Source organism: Amblyomma maculatum, chromosome 7 (genome assembly GCF_055883805.1).
Source record: "Amblyomma maculatum isolate TAMU_Amacu chromosome 7, ASM5588380v1, whole genome shotgun sequence".
Taxonomy (NCBI): domain Eukaryota; kingdom Metazoa; phylum Arthropoda; class Arachnida; order Ixodida; family Ixodidae; genus Amblyomma; species Amblyomma maculatum.
In genome coordinates, this window is record NC_139350.1 from 46,590,168 (window position 1) to 46,612,215 (window position 22,048).

Consider the following 22,048-nt stretch of genomic DNA (forward strand, 5'->3'; position numbering starts at 1 on the left):
CAGCGTGTGTCCGCGAAAATATCACGCGATTCCTCAGTAGGGACGGCGAGCCGCGTCAGGTGGCGCCACAACTTCCCCTCATTTCGGCGCGCACCGTCGCTGCCGCTATAGTATGGGTAACTACAGTCCGGCTGTGTTTCGCTTGATAGCTGCTGCTGAGCAAAATCACTTGGCATTATAGGCATATATTAGCTTTCTGTAGTCATGCATAAATGCTACGAGCGTGTGCTGCCAGCTTAGAGGCCTGTCCTGGGCTCGTTGGCACCCGAGAACATGCGTTTGCGAGAGCCGTCATCTCGCGCTCGTCGTTTTTTTTTTACGCGAGCTTGTTATAAGGCATATTATAGAAATTCATGTAAATTACTTTCCGTGAGGAACCGGAGCAGGCTCCCACTCTTAGCATTGTCGGTGAGCTCGTAGCATCGCTGTTCCCATAAACAATTTATGATATTGATGTTTTCCAGAGCTGCAGTTATTTTATTCTTGAACTAGCTGAGAAAGCAGCTGTATTGGTAGGTGCGGCTGCAGTGCTATTTGCTTATCCATTTTTTTCCTGCCCAGCCGCAAAACTGAATTCTGCTCGTGCTATGCAACATCGTAGCTGCGGTGACGCCACGCCGTTTTCCGCCTATTTAAAACAAAATGTGCACCATGCATACACCTCCTATTTTGTAATCAGAAGGGTTAACTGGACTGTTAGTCGTTAACGAAATTTACAAACAAAATTATAATAAGCGATAGCCAGACTGGATTTTGTGCGCTAAACATGTGATTTTTTTTTTTATGCCAGCGCGGGAAAGTTCCTGCACTTTAAATACCTTCCGTGATTTTGGCTTAGCATTGATGACTTTCCGTTGTGCATGCTATTCTGCAAGGTCGGAGGTGAAATTCCCCCAAAAAATGGCCTCATGATTTTCTGGATAAGCAGCCTGAAGCGCCATTCTGTGAGGCTCAGCTGTGTCCTTAGTGCATTGGTGTCCCACGAAAATTAAATGCTGTTTGCCGTAATAAAATTTCCGGCTCGTATTCTGGCACTACGCAAAAAAAAAAAAAAAAAAAAACTGAGAGCACTGCAGAATCTACCGAGGAGAAATGCGAAAGCCTGAGTTTGCTGCTGCAGCACACATGCAGTACATCGCGCACCCCTTATCAATAAACGTTTGTCACCACCACCACCCCTTGTCGAACACAACCAGCGTTCCGTTGAACGCATCAAATTTCACCGGCGTTCTATAATTGCTTTACATGAAGGGAGTTGCTTTACAGGGAAGTTCTATAATTGCCTTATAATTGCTTGTCCCCGTCCCTGAGCTATTTTTTTTTTTTAGATTTATTTACCAACAAGCCCAAACTGCCACCTTAATAGTAAGGGAAAGGCTCAGTATCTGTCGTACGGGGAATCGCGCTGACGCATTTCGTGGACAGCACAGGCTTACGCAATTCTCCAGTGCAGATTCTACGGTGTTCTCGGAAAGCATGGAGACAGGAATTTTATTTTCCTGATAATATCCTCAGGATGATCGACAAGTGACACATCAGCGCACAACTCTCGCGCACTGGATTTCATTGAATGAGCTATAGAAAAGCCTTCGCCTTAATAGCCAAAAACGCATTGCAAAGGCGCACATTCATACGAGAGGGATAAACACAACAGTAACAGCAGCACAACACGCGACCGACGATAGCGTGGGGTAGGGTGCCTCAATGAGCGCGCTCACCCGCGCGCGCATCGAGGCAGCCTAGGTGGGGGTAGGTGGGGGTAAGCTGTGGCGCCACGGAGGGCAGCGGCGCTCGGGTGCACTAAACAAATCGGGGGCTGCCGGTCGTGATCCAGGCACCCTAGGTAAAGAGCGGACACTCCCATAGGGCCCAGCGGCCCATTTGTCTGTAGTGCACCAAGCGGCCGGCGGCAACTACTTCCGGGCTTGATTTAAGGCGCGCGATTTGAATGCTAGCCATGCGCTGCGCCCTTCTCTGCTCTTTTGGCGCATTATTTTGGTTTTAAATGGTCTGCTAGTGTTTCTATTTTTTTTTCAGCATGTATAACAACAGGAAAAATAGATTCTCAGTTGTCTAAACTGGCCATCAACGAAGCTGCGCCACAGCCTTTGCAAAACAGTTGCAAAAAAGACGCCAGGTGCTTTGTGAAATGAATTTATTTTGCTTCATATAAAACACAAGAGATGCAACAGATGTAGACGGATGCATTGACAATACTTGACACACATTAGGCGATGTGCACAATACAGAAAAATAAAAATACACAAGGTGAGAAACAGCACTTAGGTAGAGACAAAAAATAGCATAACTGATTTCCGAATTATTGCAAATGATATGTAACAAAACAGGCATTATACATAAACTACACAGTCCCAGTCGCGGCTATCTTAGCAAGGGTAACTTGTATTGTCCAGGGCAGAGAGGAGTATTGACGCTTGAGGGAAGGCCACACCATTCAGTCGTCGCATCTGCCGTGCTACGGCTGCAGTCCGTGGGTCCATGCAGTGCTGTTAGAAAAGGAATGAACATGATGCAGAAGGTTGCAATGAAATGCAAGGCCACTGCACCGCGCACACATCTGTGCATGTGGGTGGGTACTGAAAACTTTGTGAGTAGCAGTTATGGTCCAGAACAGAAAAGCTGTCATTCGTAAAATTGATACAAAAGCTACTCGTGCAAAGTAGAGGTCAGGAAATACAGGCTAACCGAACCTATCTGAAAATGCATTCCTACAGAGCGTGAAATAACAGCCACTAACTAACAATATTCCTCAAGAGCACTGAACAGCTGAAGCAATGAAGCTTGCCGCATTATAAAACATTTTTCACTTTAACGTTGTCCCGTTAAATGTAACGCGACACCACGCAAAACTAGCCGTTCGCAAAACCGCGGCCGGCGAGCACGCCATGTTGGCTTGCCTTTCGTACGCGACTTTGTGAAGCGCAGACCACCGCGCTGAGCTAAACTGCCCGAAATGCCTCGCAGTTTTTACAAGAATGAAACATTTCTCACCTTGCGGTTGCCCTGTTAAACGCCACACCACGCAAAACTAGCCGTTCGCAAAACATCACGCCGTGTCACATGTCACCGCGGCCGGCGAGCCATATTGGCGAGCGCCTTGTCATGCCTGTTGGCTGCCCTTCACGTGCGACTTTGTGAAGCGCAGACACGTCATTTTGGCGCAACGACGTGCCTTGGTGCATTCACATGCCACTGTCAAGCGTGACGAGCTACAATGTTCGAAATGAAGCTGCTTCCCGGGAACACAACATATTACACCTCGCCGTGGTTGGGAACCGCCAGAATTACGGCGTAACGAACTGCGCCTGAACAGCCGGCGCGCCTGTTCGCAAGCTGCGACACTTATTGGCACCGGCCAGCATGGTCAGCGTAAACTGCTTGAAATGCAGCGTAGTTAAGCAAAAAATTTGGAGGACGCTTAAGCTTCGCCTTCAAGAGTGGAACGCGATAGCGTAATTGCACCTCGTTCGCACCGCCCACTCATTCGCTCGGTACGCTCTTGAGTCACACAGTCTTCGGCGCGACAACGAAACGTGCGCCTGAGCAAGCGGAACGAACCAAAGAACTCCGTGTCTCGGAGGGAGAAAGCCGGGCAGCGACGCGCCATGAAGGCGGACGCGATCATGGGGCTGACGCATTGATGGGATCGTCCTCTATCTCGCTTAGGAGCACCACGCAGAAGCATGATTCATCGGAAGCAGCTCGGCACACATCGCAGGGGACGCTTTCCCAGCAGAAGCGCTACGGCGCAGCGATCACCTCAGAGGCGTCCGGCATCAGACGCTGCACCTAGCAATCGCGCTGTGAGCGGAAAGAGGAGCCGCGTCGCCTAAACACCACTGTTCGAGTGACGCACGCTGGATGTTGGAAGGGGAGAGAGCAAGAAAACTTATTAAACGCAAGGGTATTGGGGCATCCTCGCACCGGTACCCGCGCGGCCCGAAGGGGAGAAGCGGGTGAGTGAAGATAGTGATCTAAAGAAAGGAAAGACGCTTGATTTTACAACCCGTGAGGGTGCACGGCGTAACGTCAGGGGCGAGTGGCGCGCCGCGTGTCGGGGCAGCGCCGCACATTGCGAGGAGGGGTTCTTCTGTGTTTGCCGTTTATGAAGTGCATGCCGGGATTTATCGCTCACGGCCAACGCCGCCGACAACACCGGCTTTTCTGCGACACGAGCTCCTTAACGCTACCGCGTTAAAAACGTGCTCACCTTGCTGTCGTTACCAACCGCTGTGGTTCCGCGCAGCAGCCCACGAGAGGTCTGTGCCGTACAAGCGCGGCGAGGCACAAGCACGCAACCGCTCCGGAGCCTTCAACAACTTCTTGTCGTCTGCTCCGGCGGGCTCAGTGTTGCAAATGTCGGTGAGCAAAAGTAGCTAGATGGCAGCGTGAAAGTAGCTAAAAGTAGCTAAAAAATCTAGTAAGGAGCCAAAAGTAGCTAGATTTGCTCCTAAGAATTTTTACTTTATATTTTGGATATATAACGCATTTATTGGCAGCTCTATTATTATAAAAATTAAACACAGCTATCAAGACATGGTTTCCTGCAGGCAACTACGCATGACAAGTGCTAACTAACGAATTACGAATGATAAATGTGCTCAGGTTTCGATTCCGATAATTTAGACAGACGTAGTTTTCGCAAAGCGTTAAGGCTTGCGCGCTAAGAAAAGACGAGCTGCGAATGCATCACTGATCTGTAAACATGTAAAGAATGGACTTTTATCCACTTTTTGCGTGTACACAGAGGCCTATGAACGGAGAGTTATGAAAGGTTTAATGACTGTCCGTATCTTCAGTCCGTGACTCGGCGTAACTCGGACCGGTGGGCCTCTTGGCCTCTTTCATCCGCTCGGCGATGCCCGCGCATGATCCTCAAAGAGAGTCGAATCAGACAGTCGATCCCAGGCGCCTTATGGTCGCCGCGCAGGGAACGTTAAGAGTTTAAGTAATATGAATGCGTACACACATGTACAATAGTGTACCGCGAGCACGACTTCGATGCACATGGAGCATGTAGGAAGAAGGCCAGAAGCGGCGAGGCATACCTAAGTAGGTAGGTAGGTAGGTATCTTTGGGATATTCAAGGGGGGGAGGGGAACCGGACACGGGTTATGCCGGCCTAATGTCGCGGCGGCACTGGTGTCCGGGGGATGGGGAAGTGGGACGTGGGGAGGGGGGGGGAGTGGCTCCTTGTATTGCATCCTCCTCTCTCTTTTCAAGTGTTTCCTTCTTTCTCGCAACCACTCACAAGTTTGTCTGGTTTGCGTCTTGTTTAAGACCTACCAGATAGCGCTATGTGCCTGACGTCAGTTTCATCATGTGTAGCGTCCTTGGAAAGATTTTTCGCGCCGGAATAGTAATTTTCCGAAATGTAGCCAGATTTAAGCTATATTTCACCAAAATAGCTAGATTTGTAGCTAGATTTTAAAGAAAGGAGCTAAAACAGCTACTCGTAGCTAAACTAACTTTTTTGGTAGCTAGTTGGGTCCAAAAGTAGCTAAATCTAGCTACAAAGTAGCTAAATTGGCAACACTGGGCGGGCTACCGCTGCAGCGAGTGCCTTCGCGCGCGCAACCGCGCATGCGCACGTTGGTGCCGCCATCCATCAATCGGCGGCAGCGCAAAAAGTCGCGCGTCATTTCCTGGGGCCAGTTTTCGCCGAGTGACCGCTCTTTACCAATCTCTTTCTCTATGCCACAGCGGCGCTGTTTACGGCGGTCGAGGAGGTGCTGCCATCGTGCGGTGCTTGACCGTGCTGTTGACGCCTCGTCGAACGACACTCCGGTACTCCTGAAACTACATTATATAAATAAGATATCTGTAAATGCAGCTTCGTTCTGCCGATCCCTGCGTCGCTTCGGTTGTTGTACTTAATGGGCAATGGCCACCTAACCGATAAGGACGGCGAGCTGTGTAACAGCCCGCAGAGTTCGAGCAGCGCACGAGCAGACGACTTTCACAGCTACCGGAAGTGTGTCCGTGACGTCATGGCTGCAGTGGCCGCAGCGAACGGCAGCTTCTAGCAAGTCTTGCCAGTCAACTTACCCGTGACGTCACGGGTCAAGGAAATAGTTCCATACGACACCGCCAAGCTAGCCAAGCGACATTCTCTCTGCCCGCGAATTTCAAAAAACGCTGTTTTTAAAAATTAATCATAAATCGCTGGCTTTGTTCCAAGGAGTTATACTTTGCGTTAATGCTCAAAAGGATGTATTCTACACACTCAACACGTTTGTCAGTGCCTTCTTGGGGGCCGTTTCCGTGGATCTTTAAGGGAGGCAGGTAATGCTCAAAAGGATGTATTCTACACACTCAACACGTTTGTCAGTGCCTTCTTGGGGGCCGTTTCCGTGGATCTTTAAGGGAGGCAGGACTTTAAGACATTCTTTTCCACTTTTCCTCCCTCTCTCCCGTTCTCCTCTTCACTCTGGACTAATTGGGAGTACCACAAAGGATCACAGCAGGGGGGCTAAAATACTTTTGCCTTGCTGATTATGTGCTCCCCTGAAATTTTTATGGAAAGCAGGTTTCATTAGGCTTTTGTAATCATGGAGACAATGTATGTAAGGCATGTCAAATAAATCTGTTCTTTGTCCTCACACAGAGCAAGGCTTTATTTATACAGACCACTGTTTTAGGCAAAATATTGGTAATTATGAAATTTGTGCAGCATAAACATTTCACAGCGTGGTTAGCTCAGAGTGAAGCTGGTCTCCCAGCTGGTTATCCCATGCAGTCACAAAGAAGAGGCTTTCATTAGGGACGGCTCTTGCAGAGACTGGAAGAAACAAAAATGCACTATGTGCAACCACTGACTGATTGGGCAAGTAAGCTGCCGTCAAGTTATGGCAGCTTTTTTTTTTTTACTTTTTTTGGTGTGAATGCCTCAGACCAGGCTACAGTGCCATTACTTTCAAACGACGATCACGAAGCTTTAATACAGTAGTGGGGGAATTTTTTCCATGCTTGTCTGAGTGGTATGTCATCTCTTGCTACTTCTATAGGTGTCAGTGCAGCCAGGAGAGATAGTTTATATTTTTATTAAAAAATAATGGATGGCGATTTCTCTTCCCGGTATGTTGCCCCTTGCAACGGGACTAATGCAAAAAAAAAAAAAGCCATAAGCAAGGAGGGGGAGAGCACAAAATGAACACCAACTGCTGAACCTGGAAAGAAGTCTGGCACATGTATCCTTGCAAAGAAGACGTATCCTTGTAACCTTGTTTGGGGAACAAATTCTGGCATGCCTTTCTTTGGCTTTTCTGTTTGAGCATGGTGTACTTCAGCCCACATTTTGTTTTACAGCGAAATTTGAGCGATTTAGATAGGGTTTTATGCCATGCTACCCCTGATTTAAGAGTATAGTGGGTATGCATGCATACATCCATGTGCGCAGCACGTAAAGTGCAGTCACTCATCATATAGGACGGAGTTTGTGTGCCAAAAGAAAACTCTTGAGATGCATAGTGGAAGCAACAAGGTGTGCTTGCGTTTGGCTGCATGGGCAGCAATGTTTTCAGAGCATATTTTTTTTTGAAGCGGGAAGACTTGCGCGAGGTGTGGAGTGCCTTGCTCATACTCGAAACAGTGGAGGACAGATTCTGGACTGGTAAAGCATTGCAGTGGCTTTTGCATCTGCACACATAATTGTGCTGTGGTGTTGGGTCATAGAGACATGCTGCCCATTCATGCTGGTTGTTGCCATGTTGCAATTCTGGCGTGCATTCTTCTGGGTGACAGCAGGTAAGGAGGTGTGTGCGCAGTGTTGCTCACACTGACTTACCAACTCATCTGCTCAGATCTGGGCATAAACTTGCTGTTAGCTAAATGTGTTTAGTAACACTTGCAGAAGCAGAGTTGCCTTGCAAGCATGTGCATTTTCAAAATGTGATGCACTGCCTGGACTGTACCAAAGTTGATACATTTTATGCCAGTGCAAATGCAGGCTAGTGCATTTGTCACTGTTTCACCACACATTCTTTTTTTTATTGTCCAGCAAAAGAAAAGTTTAGAGCTGCAAAGAAGCATTGACACTTAGGGAATGGTGTTTTTTAATGGATAGTGTAACAAATGGGGAGGAGGGAGGTTTGCTGTGATGTTGCAGTGTTGAAGGAGCGCTACTGGGAAATGAATGCAACAAGATAAAAAGTGGGAGAATGGCGCAAGCACCACCCGCTCTACCTGAAAAGAGGCCGGGAGCATGTGTCCTTGCCAAGAAGACTTATCTTTGTTTGGGAAACAACAAGGGTATTGCGAATTTCTAGGTATGCTAAACTCATCCGGAATAGTTTTAGCAAACTTATGAAAGCTTGTTAATTTGAACTCATTGTTTTGAATTTTTGGATAGTTAGAGCTGTGCAACTTACCCTGACCACGCTCTCTGTTAGAGTGCCAGGCAGCCTGGGCACAGCTGAGCAATGCACCACGAGATTTGGCAGCTTCTTCAAAGAAGTTGCAAAGATAAAATGGGCATGTAAAGTCCAGAAAGGATGTGCTGTTAAGCAGGGTGTATTGCACTTGCCACTCGCAGTGGTGGTTCATGCCTTTACCTTGTGCTTACTAACAGCACCAAGGGAATTTAGTAGTCTAAACATTTACTGCTTTGCTTCTACTGAAAGCACCTGTTGTTGGTTGGTGGTACCCATCTTGGGGGTTCCTGTCAGCCGTCACAAAGGAGGCAAGAACAGTGACAGCATTTGTCCTAGTATACCACTGGTATGATGGGTGGGGAATCCAATCTGACTTTTGTTTGGTATCTTGCAGGCCCCATAATTCCTACGAGTGCCTTCGAAATGATGTGAACCTAGCTGCAGAAGAGGAGCTCTCTAGTGAGCATTGTATAGGTTGCCATTTCTTTGGCAACTAAATTATGCTGCTGTTGTGTACATTTTCGACAAGTTTATATTTGAATTTCATTCAGACTATTCTGCTTTTTTTGTGTGTATAATGCATGCATGCATGTATGGGTGTGCATGTATACAAAGTGTTTATTGTATTGAATTGCATTGCATTGTATTGTATTGCCTAGTTTTGTGTCCAAGCTGTCTGTGCCCTTATTTTGGTCTCGTTCAACATGGGTATGCTTTGCTTAGTTGCAGCTGGCCATGCTGCCAGGCATTGTTTACTTAGTGACTTAGTGCTTTGGCTTCCAGTATTAATTCTTTCTCTTCACATTTGGTGCGAAACAAAAATGTGGTTATGTCTTGCTTCCTCAGGAAGCAAATCACTTAAGTTGTAGTTTTGAAAACATTTATTCCATTTAACGAAACATTTTAATTTTAACGCAACAGCATTACAGAAAACGTAGGGTGTTCCATATATATTTGTCTGAGGTATAAAAGATTCTGTGCAGGCAAGGTCAAGTCATTAAATTACATTACCAGAAAACGTAGACCATAACAAGTTACCATGTGGCCGGCCTTCGAGCCTGAATAATTCACTAGCTACAGCAGGAGAATTTGTCACACCTTGGACAGATAAGAATGAGCATTTTGTATACAATCAGGTGCCACTGGTATGCCGTTTTCAAGAGTAATTGGCATATTTGACATGGCCAGGTACTGATTGCTTGATGAGTTGTTTGACACTGGGAGACCACATGACATGGCGGAGTTGGTAGCTCAGGGGCAGCTCCTCCAAGATGGCAATCAAATGTTCTAGTGTTCTTGGACCATTAGTCAGTCACGCTACTTGTAGGCCTTGCGACCATGTTCATTTGGCTTGTTCAGAGGCTGTATATCTGTCTGGTAGTTCATATAATCTGGTTGCTTATAACTAGGGCTGTGCAATATTTGAAGTTTCGATATATGAATTAAATCCATTACTATTCGTTTTGAATTCACCTTAGCTTCACCACATGGGTTGTGCAGTGAAGCTTCCACAAAACGTGACTGCTGTTTTGTGTGAGGAGGACCTTCCTGTGCACAAAGCAAAACACATGCCAAAACCGAGAACGAGAGTAGAAAACTGGACAAGTTGGTAAGTATTCGTCTTGTGGCACCACAGGGACGAGGACAGATACGGAGAGACAAAGTGCTCACTGCACTTGGTCTGTCTTTCTCTGTATCTGTCCTCGTCCCTGTGGTGCCACAACGAGATGAATACTTGCCCAGTGAGCACTTGGTCTGTCTTTCTCCGTATCTGTTCTCGTCCCTGCGGTGCCACAACAAGATGAAAACTGAGAAAATGTTGTTCTCAATTTGGTTTGTTTTCATCTCAGATGCATATATCTATCGTACAGGTATTTGTCTGATGAAATTACTGTGATATTGCACATGGTTTATTGCCGTCTTACTAGACATATTGTTTTGGTCTTGGGTAAGTCGAACATTTTTTTCTGGTCCCATGAAGGCTGCATAAATGAGCACTGTATCCAGGAGCTAATTAGCAGCTCCACTTGGTTTAGTGCTAGACCTTCCTGTACAAAAAATTGGTATGTGGAATCTTGTATACAATTTATGCTCAAATTTTCACTAAGGTGTAAACATTTGTGCAATTCTAGTTGAATTTTATTTGCAAATACCATATGACATGGAGGCATAAAATGAAAGTAATGATCAAGTAGCAAAATGCATGTATACGAATGAGAATCCACAAGTGGAGTGGCAGAGCGGAGTCATTAATGCTTTAGCGTTATACCCTTAAAACGGTATCAGGCTACTCAGTCAGTCACGCTGCCACACCACACGGCCCTCGAAGGCGTGATGTGAACAGTCGCCCTTGCTTAGAAAGGGATTCTATTGCCTGTGTGAGTACCGCATAGAGGGTAGCTTAATTGTGAAATTTTAACCCTCAGTATGGTGCACGATATCCTCAGCTACTCCATGTGTGTTGAAAAGCATCATGCACAAATATTAGGGACACTTGCTCAACTCTCTTCGAAATGCCCACACATACTGCGGGCTATAATGACCTGTTAAATGCCTTTACTCATTACCTTTTTTTTTCTTCCCGAAAGCTGGCTTTGGAAGCTGGATACCCCATTTGCAAAGACGACAAATGCCGTTGCTCTGGACATCTTTCAAATGGGCTGTACAGACCTTTGTGCTTGCGGACTGAACATTATTGAGAGTAACAGTGTTCTCTGAAGTTTACAGCAGTATATCTCGCTTCATCCAAAGCTTCTTAGAAAATTTTTGGGTAATTTTTGTGGTATGTTCGAAATGTGCTAACTTTTTTTTTGCTAAATTTGTTTTACAAATCTTGTGCACATGTTTAATATTTGCCCAGTATCGCTTGGGGTGACATGTTTTTCTCCGCTTACAATGCATTTCTACAGTGTCCTAAACAATTGTAGCTTATGGCAGTTTGGTTTTAGATTTCTTTGCATTGACATTATGCGTGCATACCTTCAGTGATTAGTGTGTACCTAAGTGTGCTGTCCTAGATGAGTGATGTCTTGCAAAGATGTACTGCTGCTCTTCTAAGCTTGTGGGCGATCATTCCTTGCAGCGTTTTTTGCAGTGCACATTTGTGTTGCTTTTTTTCACGGTGGCCTGCCTGGTTGTCATGCTTTCTATGCCTTCCAGGTGAACTGCAGTGCATGCACATAACATGCTCTGTTTGCCATGCACGCTCTTGGTCTGACTTTAAAAATGTGGTGTTCTGAAGTATCAGGAGCTCTTTGCTTGATGTTAGCGTGGTGTTATCAATGCTGTTTTTAGAGCTTTTAAAGTTTAGAGAAAGAGCATTGTGGGCATGTAGTGAATTTTATGTGCTCATTTCTGCAAAATTAATGCAGAAATTCTTTTTTTAACGTGGACAGTTGCTATCTAGTGTTGTTGAAGTCGATAACTGGTTTTCTTCTCTGTGCATGGCCTTTAAGGTGCCTAAGAGTTCTGGTTTGTTCACATAACTGCTTTGGATGAATGAGTCAACAAAAACCCAATATCTTAAAATCAGTGTTGGAAATCGTTCATTTTGAAGTCAGGGTAATGGTGTCTTGCTAGATAGTTGGGATTACCTTAGCTGCCCTTGCTTTTGAGTTTGCAATTCTTCATTGGTTGCTAAAGGGGACACAGAGGACATGAGGAGTTGGCTTATATTGATAGGGTATGTTTTAATCGCAAAGAAACTGCACTCACCACACCTCTCTTTCTCTTCAGAGTTGTGGCAGCATGTTCTTTTCAGTGAAAATGTCACAAACGACTCAACTAGTGGGAAAATATTGGCAATTCAATTTTCTCAGTGATAGATGCATCTTTTGATGTTGGCTAAGCTTTAGTGTGGGGGTATAAAAGTTGAAAAATCAGTTTTTGCTCGAAACCATGCATGGTGCAGTCCTCTGTACCATTTGTGCTTGCAGATGTATGGAACGGGGGAGGGAAAGACCTGTCAACCCTTTACTCTCACTGCCAAGTTTCCTCTGCATCTTTGTCTAGTTGTTTTTTTAATTGTAGTATACATCTAGTGTTGTCATTTTTGATAACCTACCTGTTTCAAGTGGGCTTCTGTGATTAATGCGACATGCTCTTTTTTAACTGCTTTATTTGCATGCTTGTGTAGTTTTTTGCCAATTTGTACCCAGTTGATTTCTCTAGAGTATGGTTCTTGTATTCCTCTGATGCTGCATTTTGCACCCTGATATTGACGAGCTGCACTCAAGCAAACCGCTGCTTCCATTTGTGTCCCAGTATATAGAAGGGCTAGTACGAATCCCATTATTATTTTTACAAAACTAATTAGTTTGAATGCTCTCAGTGGACTGTCTTGTATGAGAGGTACCTCTATCGAGGGCAGTAAATGGGACCAGGCAGTTAAAACTATTTTCGTTACTTATGCTTGATATGTAACATGGCTCGTATAGCTGAGTAAAAATATTTCAGCAGGAAGTGCGCAAGTTTTGAATGTCTACATGTTTCTCAGGGTCACTCATGTGCGGTAAAACTTGTGTGGCATTTTTCACTATAGCACTTGGTCATGAGTCAGTTGGAGAATCTCTGGTTACAGAAAAGAAATATTGAGGAACGAGTTTGACCAAATTGGGCCCTATTATTTGTTGCATACCCTTTGAGAGGCTTCCCCCTCATCATCTATATGGTATATGTGATGATGGCATAGAACTGGGTTCAATCGTTTTACAGAACCAGATGGCAAGGTCACCGTGCAGAAGGAACTCATCCTGTGCCCGCTGTGTGGCCGCGATTTCAAGATGAAATGTCATCTAGTGGTGCATATGCAGAATTTTCACGGCCCCTCCTCAGTCTCTCTGTTGAACCTACGTTCTTTCTGCTCGCAGATGGCAGCTGGGCAGTGCGAGGAGTTGGCGCCCAGGGCTCTTCCTACCCCTCTGCTGCCACTGAGAGACGGCAGTCGGTGCGTACACGCCGTGAGAGTCTTGCTCTCATGAGAGAAAGGAATGCAGGGGTGTCTAGCATATCCGGCCAATTTGAGTGATAGTAGCGTTGCAGCAGTTTGATCATTATCGGCCATGGTGAGTGAATGCAGTACAAAATCTTGGCTTTCACTAGCGTTTTATAGGCACTCTCGTCCTCTACATTGCGTGTGACCTGCATGAATTTCTTCGCCTGTGCACCGCTATCACATTGCCATTGCAAGGTGCGCTAAGTGGTCCAAAAGCCCAAGTTTGGCTTGTGGGTGAAAGCTAACTGAAATGCTAATTACATTAATCATCACATTTGGCTATACTAGGCTAAATAAAATTATTTTTTTCTTCCTCAGTCAGGTTTTGCTGAAATTTGCAATTTCCATTTCTACAATTTTCTAGACCTTTGTGCCAAACTTGTTGTAGCCCAAATGAACGCTAAAATTTTGCTTCCTGGTTTTGATCATGGCAATTTCTATGGGCAAATTGCTTGAGTCATGCATCACTGGCCATTCACAGCTTCTGCTGAAGGACAACCTTTCTTCTGGTCATTTTTAACAATTGATGACCCAGGCTGCTGCTAACCGTCAGTATCAGTCAAATAGTGCCTGCACCATAGGTTTTGTGACAGTAATAAGGGTCCGTTACACTTTTATGATTTTTGCCTGTTTTTTACTTTTTTTTATTTTGCCAGGAAAAAGAGCTTTATTACTTCGAATTGTTCAGAAAGCCCCGGTGTTCCCTCTTAGACTGTTGGAGTGAATTGCAGCAGAAGACAAAGGGTACAGAACACAGCTAAGAGGAAAAACAAAATTGGGAACTTTATCATATTAAAGGCCAACTGCAAGGAAATTTTACTTTGGCCACAATGCCTTTTATTGTTGCCATCATCATTATCAACCAAACTACCCACTGCATGACAAAGGCCTCTCCTACCAACGTTTTTAGATTCCTTTCAGTTTGCAAGCTCCCCCGAGTCACTCCCGAGAAAACGGCTCCCGTCCGTTTCCACTCGCCACGCGGCGCTGCTGTCGCTGTCGGCCCGAAAGCGCTCGCACTCTGCTGTTGGTGTGGTGGCTGCCTTCGCCGGTTCTCATCCAGGATAAAACTGGGAGCGGACACGTAGAGCTCAAATTTGCTGGGCTTTTGGAGCTGTCACGTTAAAACTTCAGTCTCATGGTTAAAAAAACTGTTTCGCCTGAGGGTACAGGCTGGGTGAGGTAAAGAGCAGGCTGATGCCAGTTCGAAAAAAAAAAAAAGATCGTTTATTTGCCTCGCGCTTTATCGCATCGCATTTGCGACGTTTATCCTGGACATTTTAGTATTTGTTGGAGTAAAGCTATCAATAGCTATTCGGGAGAATGCACGGCACATTAAGGAATGAGAACCAGCGATGTTCCGTTTCTAGTTCGCATTCACGAAATTCCGCGCTCTTACCAACAGAGCACCGCGCATACGAGCAGCGTTTTCACGTTTTTTACAATGCCGATTTCACTGGATTAAATGCAGACACACTTAGCCGGATGCACGGAGGGAATAGCTGCAGAAGACGAGCTTTTTATTTGCAATGATCGCACAGCCGGGAGCAGCGTTTTGCACTTTAATTTTTAGAGTGTTAATTTCAGTGAGCATAGGCAAGCATTAAATGCAGGCACACTGAGTTGGAAGCACAGAGAGAATGGCTACAGAAGGCGAGCTTTTTTATTTGCAATGGCAACCTTTTCTCTGTTTTCCAGCTGGCGATTCTGGTCTCTCGCATAGAAGTGCATGCGTGTAACTATGACGAAATGCAGAACCTGGCATGTAAAAGTGGCCTTATGTTCTGCACAACCAAGCCGGGCAAGGTTTTGGAATTCCAGCTCATCAAGCACATCCCAAAAAATGTCCCCAAAAACTGGACCTCCTTTCAAGGAAACCGAAACTGCTTTGTTCACAATATTAGTAAACTCTAGCACCTTTGTTGTGGGATGCTTTAGGCATCCTTGATTGAAGCTTTTATACACTGTAAGGTATGCGTCTTTGCCAACAACTGGCACATGAGAGCTGATATCTTCCATGCAGGAAGTGCAAGTTGAGGTTTTGGAGAATTTGTGGACCACATAGCCTGAAAAATAGTATAGTATGCTTTCATCGACTTCTGCTTTCGAGTAAATGTGGTCACTGTCACTGTGATCGGGCGTGTCAACTTCAGAAGTTAAGTCGAGCATCCTCGACTCAATCAGTTCATGCAGGTGAGCTTGCTTGCATCGGTGTGCTTCTCTGCATTTCTTCAGTGTGTCTTGAACACCCACAAGCACAGCACTCGGTGCACCCTCCACACTTCCACGCAGCAGTCGAAATATTTGGGTAAAGCTCACAACTGTAGGATGAGATTCATGCCCACTTGTCGCGCGGAATGACGACAGTGTCACCATTAATCTGGTGAGTACATCCTCGTCTTGGAAGTGTACATCACATACAACGAAAGAGCTGGAAAGCTGTCTGTCCAGTCGGGGAATCATGCGCTGCCATTCTAGGAGATGTACAGGGTTGCCGAAAAAAATGTCTTTTCCCGGTAGCAGGTGTCTGGGAGCCATAACCGCTTTTGCAGCCGGGCACGAAGCAACGTGGCATGTTCGCTACTCACTTCGTAGACATAAGCAAGTGGCAATAATCACGGCACCACACACCACAAACAAGCACACGTGCAAAACCACTGCGAGCGCAGGTACAAAGGGCCGCGCCAGTCGGGCAAACCAACGTTTTGGGGTTTTGGGGCAAACAGCGTGGCGAGCGCCACCGCGCGGTAGGAAACGGAAAGGCGACACTCCCCGCACCGCAGCTTTCAAACTTAAAGGGATCTAAAAACGTTGTCTCCTACATCCCTCCAATCAATCCAGTCCTGTGTTAGATGAATCCACTTGACCATCACAGACATCACAGACTGAATCTCATCTGCCTGCCAAACTTACTGCAAAATCCTAAATCTAATCCTAATACTGATCATAATGTTGTTTTATGGTTCTTAGAAGAGTAGTTCTATAGTAGAGCTGCATTGCAGACCATGCATGCATGTCAATGAGATGGGCAATTTATCTGATGCGAGTAGGAACATGGGCACACGGGATGTGTGCCCATGTTGCCGGCGTGCAGTAAAAAGCTGGACGCACAGAGTTTCCTGGAATGCTCGCTTCAGTTACAAATGTCATATTGTGGGGTTTAAAGGGGGAACGGTCTTCCGCCCCGCTCCTACTCCGCAGGTGCTGCGTCCTCGCTAGCGACCCGCGGAGGGGAACAAAGGGACAAAGGACGGGGGCGACACAGCGTTAATACTCCAATGCTATTTATTGCACTTGCAAATAATACACAGCATGCCGGCTAGCTATACATCAACAAGGTTTTCCTTGGAAGGGCAAGGCTACGTAAGAAGGACTTTTGACTCACCGGCTGGGGAATGGGGGTGCGATTTCGGCGGCGGACATTTGAACGCGCCGTGAATATGGCGGCCGGGATCTCCCGTGCGCGCCGCATTCTTCGGACAAAGCCATACCACGGCGTTTGCCGCGGGAGGCGGCGAGAGCGTGCGGTATTTACCGGTCGCTTCGCCGTTGGGAACCAGAAGATGAGCGGTCGTGCACGACGGGTCCTCCTGTGTGCGCCGCGTACTCCGTCTCCGTGCCCGCTATCCCCCGGCATTTGCCGGGAGAGGCGGCGGGAGACGACCGCTTTCGTTGCCGGCTGGATCCAGAAGCTCTTCTCGTCTTCTCGCGGGAGCCCGCGTAGACGTCGTGGTGGCGCTCCCATCGCTGGTCTCCTTCCCCCAAGGGGAGGTATTTACCTCCTCTCCCAGCCGGCGCTGTCATGAAGCTCGTTGGGGTGGTTGTGGTCGGTCGCGGCGAAGGGGCAGGAAGCTGGTTTTCCACAATATTTAATTTATTTTCCTTCATGTTCTGCTAGAAAAGATTTTTTTTATAGTAAAGAAAACTTTGTTGCAGCTGGCCTCTAAGATGGCTGCAGCTTGAATATTCGTGGCTACTGGGGTTCCTTGCTGCAAAAAAAATTCAGAAGAGTGGAGATTTGAGCTTAATGGTTTACGATCATGTTGGGAACAGTGCTAACACAAGATGGAGCGAGAGAGGCACTGGCGTGAAGCTGCTGTGCAAAAAAGTGGCGGAGAAAAAGACAGCTCATGAAAAAGAAACTTAACTAGAGATCAACCGGCAAAAAGGTGAATGGGATTAACAGGGTGACCGGGTGAAAAACGAAAACCAAGGTGAAATAAATTTTAGCTTGCTACAGGCACACGTCAAGGATGAAATGAAAGTAAGTTGTGAGGTGGATGGGTCATCCTTATTTTGAAAGGAATTTCGAACATGGGCGATAAAACGACAACAAAAAAGGGGATATGCTTTTGAAAACGAATGGCAACAATTAGCGTAAAAGCACATCGGGGAGGTGGCAGGCGAGTATAAGGACTGTTGCCCAAGAAAAGTGATTTCTTTTGAAAACAGTGCTGTGCAACCTGGCAGAAAAATTTAATAAGGAAACCTGTGCAAATTCTAAGAATGATACGGGCATCGAACGATCATGCATAGTCGTGGTTCCCTATGTGAGCGACATGTTCAACAAGCTTGAGAAGATAGGTGCTAAGGTAGGAGTTTGTGCAATTTTTTCTGCTCTGAACAAACTTTGCGCTCTGTGCATACGTGGGAATAGGGAAGAAACTGAATGGATTGAATGTAGCAAAAAAACACCAGAACAAAAAATAGGGGATAATCCGGTGGAAACACAAGGGTAAAGGCACGCTGGGGAGGCGACTGGCGAGTATCAGAACTGACGCACAAGAAAAGAGATTTAAAAGCAATGTGCCCTGCACGCTAACACAACTGTGATCTTTTTTTTGGTGATGATAAAGGCTTCCCAAATTTCTTGGCTGGGAGAGCATTTGCATTTGATGTGGTTAAGACTAGGTTAGATCCAACAGTGGCATTTCGAGAATTGGTGTGCTCGCCTAATACATCTTCCACAGGAAAGCGGAATTTCCTTTCATACATTGCACGAATGAATTCTGGTGTTTTTTTCCTACATTCAGTCCATTCAGTTTCTTCCCTATTCCCATGTTTGCACAGAGCATAAAGTTTGTTTAGAGCAGAAAAAATTGCACAAACTCCTGCCTTAGCACCATCTTTTACACAGCAAGTTGATAAGTTGATTCTGTTTGTCTTGATTGCGGGGTTGCAGGATATATATATATATATATATATATATATATATATATATATATATATATATATATATATATATATATATATATATATATATATATATATATGTGAAGGAAAGAAGCTAGCAGTCGGCGAGGCCAAGGAAAGCGTTGGGGATGGTATTCGGAGGTCGTGGGTTCGGTTCTCACCATCGGCACGTTGTTTTTTCTTCTACTTTGTGTTTAATTATCTTTCCCCTAAACAGATTACATTACTAATTTCTGTGATTATCCAAGTAAACATTAAAAAAAAAAGACAAAGTACCATCCCCAACGCTTTCCTTGGCCTCGCCGACTGCTGGCTTCTTTCCTTCATGTATTATAATGAGCACCCTCATTTCCCCTTAATTGATCGGCCTATATACGTACATATATATATATATATATACACACACATATATATATATATATATATATATATATATTGTAGTGTGGTAATCTTCATCGTTATTGCCACTGACATGCATCGCGTGCTGGCGCTCTCGTGATTCGGTACACCTGACGCACTGCTGCGGATTCATCTTTCTTCACTGCCTAGTATGTTACCTGCTAATCTTATCCATTCCGTCATAGGAGGTCCCCCGGACAGTTTATACTTCGGGACCCCCTGCTGTAATACTGGATATATATATATATATATATATATATATATATATATATATATATATATATATATATATATATATATATATATATGTATGTATTAATTAGGACATATACCAGAGGCATGGCTGGCAAGCCGCCAACTTTAGCCAGTAGTTACAGGCCGATATCATTAACTAGCTGCCTTGCTAAATCATTTGAGAGCATTATCATTTTTTTATATTAGAATAGTGTTTATACTAGAATCCCAAGAGCTTCTTGACATTCATTAGTGTGGTTTTAAGAAAGCATGCTGTACAACCGACCATCTTATTCATCTGGAAAATACCATCAGAGAAGCATTCATACACAGACAGCACTGTCTAGTGGTCTTCTTCGATCTTGAAAAGGCATACGATGGAGATTCGCAATCCTGCGTGACCTTGCAGACTTGGGGGTCCATGGGAGGATGCTAAACATCTTGAGTGACTTCCTCTATAACCGCTCATTTAATGTTCGTCTGGGCACAACTATGCCAAAAGAATGGCGTAACCACAGGGAGAGTTAGCTACATGGGCAGACATAATGGGTTTAAACTCCCCTCAAAAAACAGCTGTTCTTTCTTCACTTAAGAGAGGCATACAGATGGATCCAACAAAAGCACAAATTTTTAAGTATGACATTTGGCAGAAAACTTATTCTTTTTCATCATATCAGCCTGACTACCCACTGCAGGGCAAAGGCCTCTCCCATATTTCTCCACTTAACCCGGTTCTGTGCTAGCTGCATTGACTTGACCCCTCCGAACTTCTTAACCTCATCCGCCCACTTAACTTTCTGCTGCCCATTACATTCTTGCCACACATAAGACAACTGGAAGAAAAAAGCTTCTCAAGCCCATCCTAACGGTACTTTCACGAAAACGTTGGGGCTCTGATAGGACTTGCCTGTATATACCGTTCTGGTACTCTCCTGTTTAGATTATGGATGCATTGTTTATGGCTCCACAAGACCATCGTATTTAAAAAGATTTGACTCAGTACATAACTTCGGCCTTCGACTGCATACAGAACATCCCCCGTAAAGTCTATATGTGGAAACTGATGAACAATGATGCTTACCTGCATGGCCTTATTGAAAATAAGGCCCCTCCCGAAACCCCTCTGCTCTGTTACACTGTCGTGACAACACATCCAGAACACTATTCAGCAGCAAACCTCGCGCTGTCAGACCACTAATCCTTTGCTTTGACGAAATATGCAGAGAAGTGAATGTACTGGATACTCTCCCAAATGTTACGCAGACACCCAACCCACTTCCGCCATGATACAGCTTTCCCAATGTATGCAACTTAGCATTTTATAGCATAGCATATAGCATTTTATACTGATCATTTGAAAACAAAAATCTCTTGTTAGTGCAGTAGTTCACGACAAATGGGAATAAACAGTGCAACTACGTGAATGTTGATCAATTTTCACTGCGAAATGTTATGCAGTCTCTGTAGCGGTAGAAAAAATTATGAAAGAAAACATCAAAAACAGTATTTACTCTGACTCTCTAAGTGTAATTAAAGCACTGCATCACAAAAATGTAACGGAGCTTTGAATTGGAGATATTGTGACATATATGCCCTGCATCGCTGGACGCTAAAGAAGACAACGATCAGAAACAGTGACACAGAAGACGACAAAGTGGTAGCAACGTTTAGCGCTAGAAGAAGGTTAACACTGTTGTGATTCTGTGCTTTGTGTGCTGCGTCAACCTGGACTAACCTTCGTGCACTAACCCTGCCACATGTCAATATCATCCACAATGTCGTAAAAGCCGATAAAAAGGAGAGGTTATAAAAATCTGCTAGATCCCTAGCCATAGATCCCTAGCCAAATGGGGATTAGTGGGAATGAGAAGTGGACGAATGTGCTGCACATGCTCATAACACTGAAATAAATCATGTCAACATGCCCTGTAAAGACTGTATAAAGTTTATAATAACTAAACTAAGAGCTAAATGGCAGGCATCATGGGATATTGAAACAAACAAGCCCATTGTTCAAGAATGGAATTCATCCAGTCATAAAGAATGCTTTTTTTAAGTGATCCTGCGTCATCTCCGCATTGGACATACACACCTCACACACAATTTTGTACTCCTTGGACAAGGAAAACCTGCGACATGAAATTAACACCTGACAGTAAAGTAAATTTTAATAAAATGCATGAAATATGAAGAAATCAGGAGGAAACATTTTATGGGCTTCTATATAGTAAGCACGTCCCGTTTCATCCAAGTCTCTTGCTAGGAGAAAATGCCATTGTCGAAATTTCTTTTGTCTTCAATTTTTTAAAAGAAGTTAAACAAGCTCTGACTTATTTTTAACAGGAACTGCTTTACCCCGAGTTTGGCGCATGATGGCCTTAGTCGCCATAAAACCCAACCCAACACAACTTTCTTTCTGAAGGAGCGAGAAAGTGTTGTGTTCTTGCTCCTTCCTGTGTTAGCGCTGTTCCAAACATGAACCCTTGCTTTAGTGAATAGGCTGTTCAGTGCTCTTCAGGTTAGCTGGACAATTTCCTTGGGTCCCTTGAAATCCATTTAAGTGAGTTCACTGTATACCATCCACCAGCTATAACCTCATCTGATTCTATTTTACTAAATTTTGCTTATAGCATTGAACTTTCAAAAGGTCAGGCTGTTTATATTTGCTTTTCATTTGTCTATTTGCTGAATCTGAAATTGTTAGTTTCCTTCTTCCTTTATTAAAATATATATATATATATATATATATATATATATATACATATATATCTACAAGGGTGCACTCAAGTCTACTTATGTATAGAAGCGGGAAAGCATTGCGCGTTATGTGCCTAGT

General features: G+C 44.9%; 1 protein-coding gene across 1 annotated transcript; it reads right to left on the reverse strand.

Annotated features, from left to right (window-relative positions):
* Window positions 1-14,880: 14,880 nt before the first annotated feature.
* Window positions 14,881-15,762, reverse strand: LOC146183128 (uncharacterized). Its single transcript, XM_084608336.1, has one exon. It carries the CDS (start codon window positions 15,760-15,762, stop codon window positions 15,031-15,033), a length of 732 nt encoding a protein of 243 aa, XP_084464462.1. The 3' UTR covers window positions 14,881-15,030.
* Between the last annotated feature and the right edge of the window lie 6,286 nt (window positions 15,763-22,048).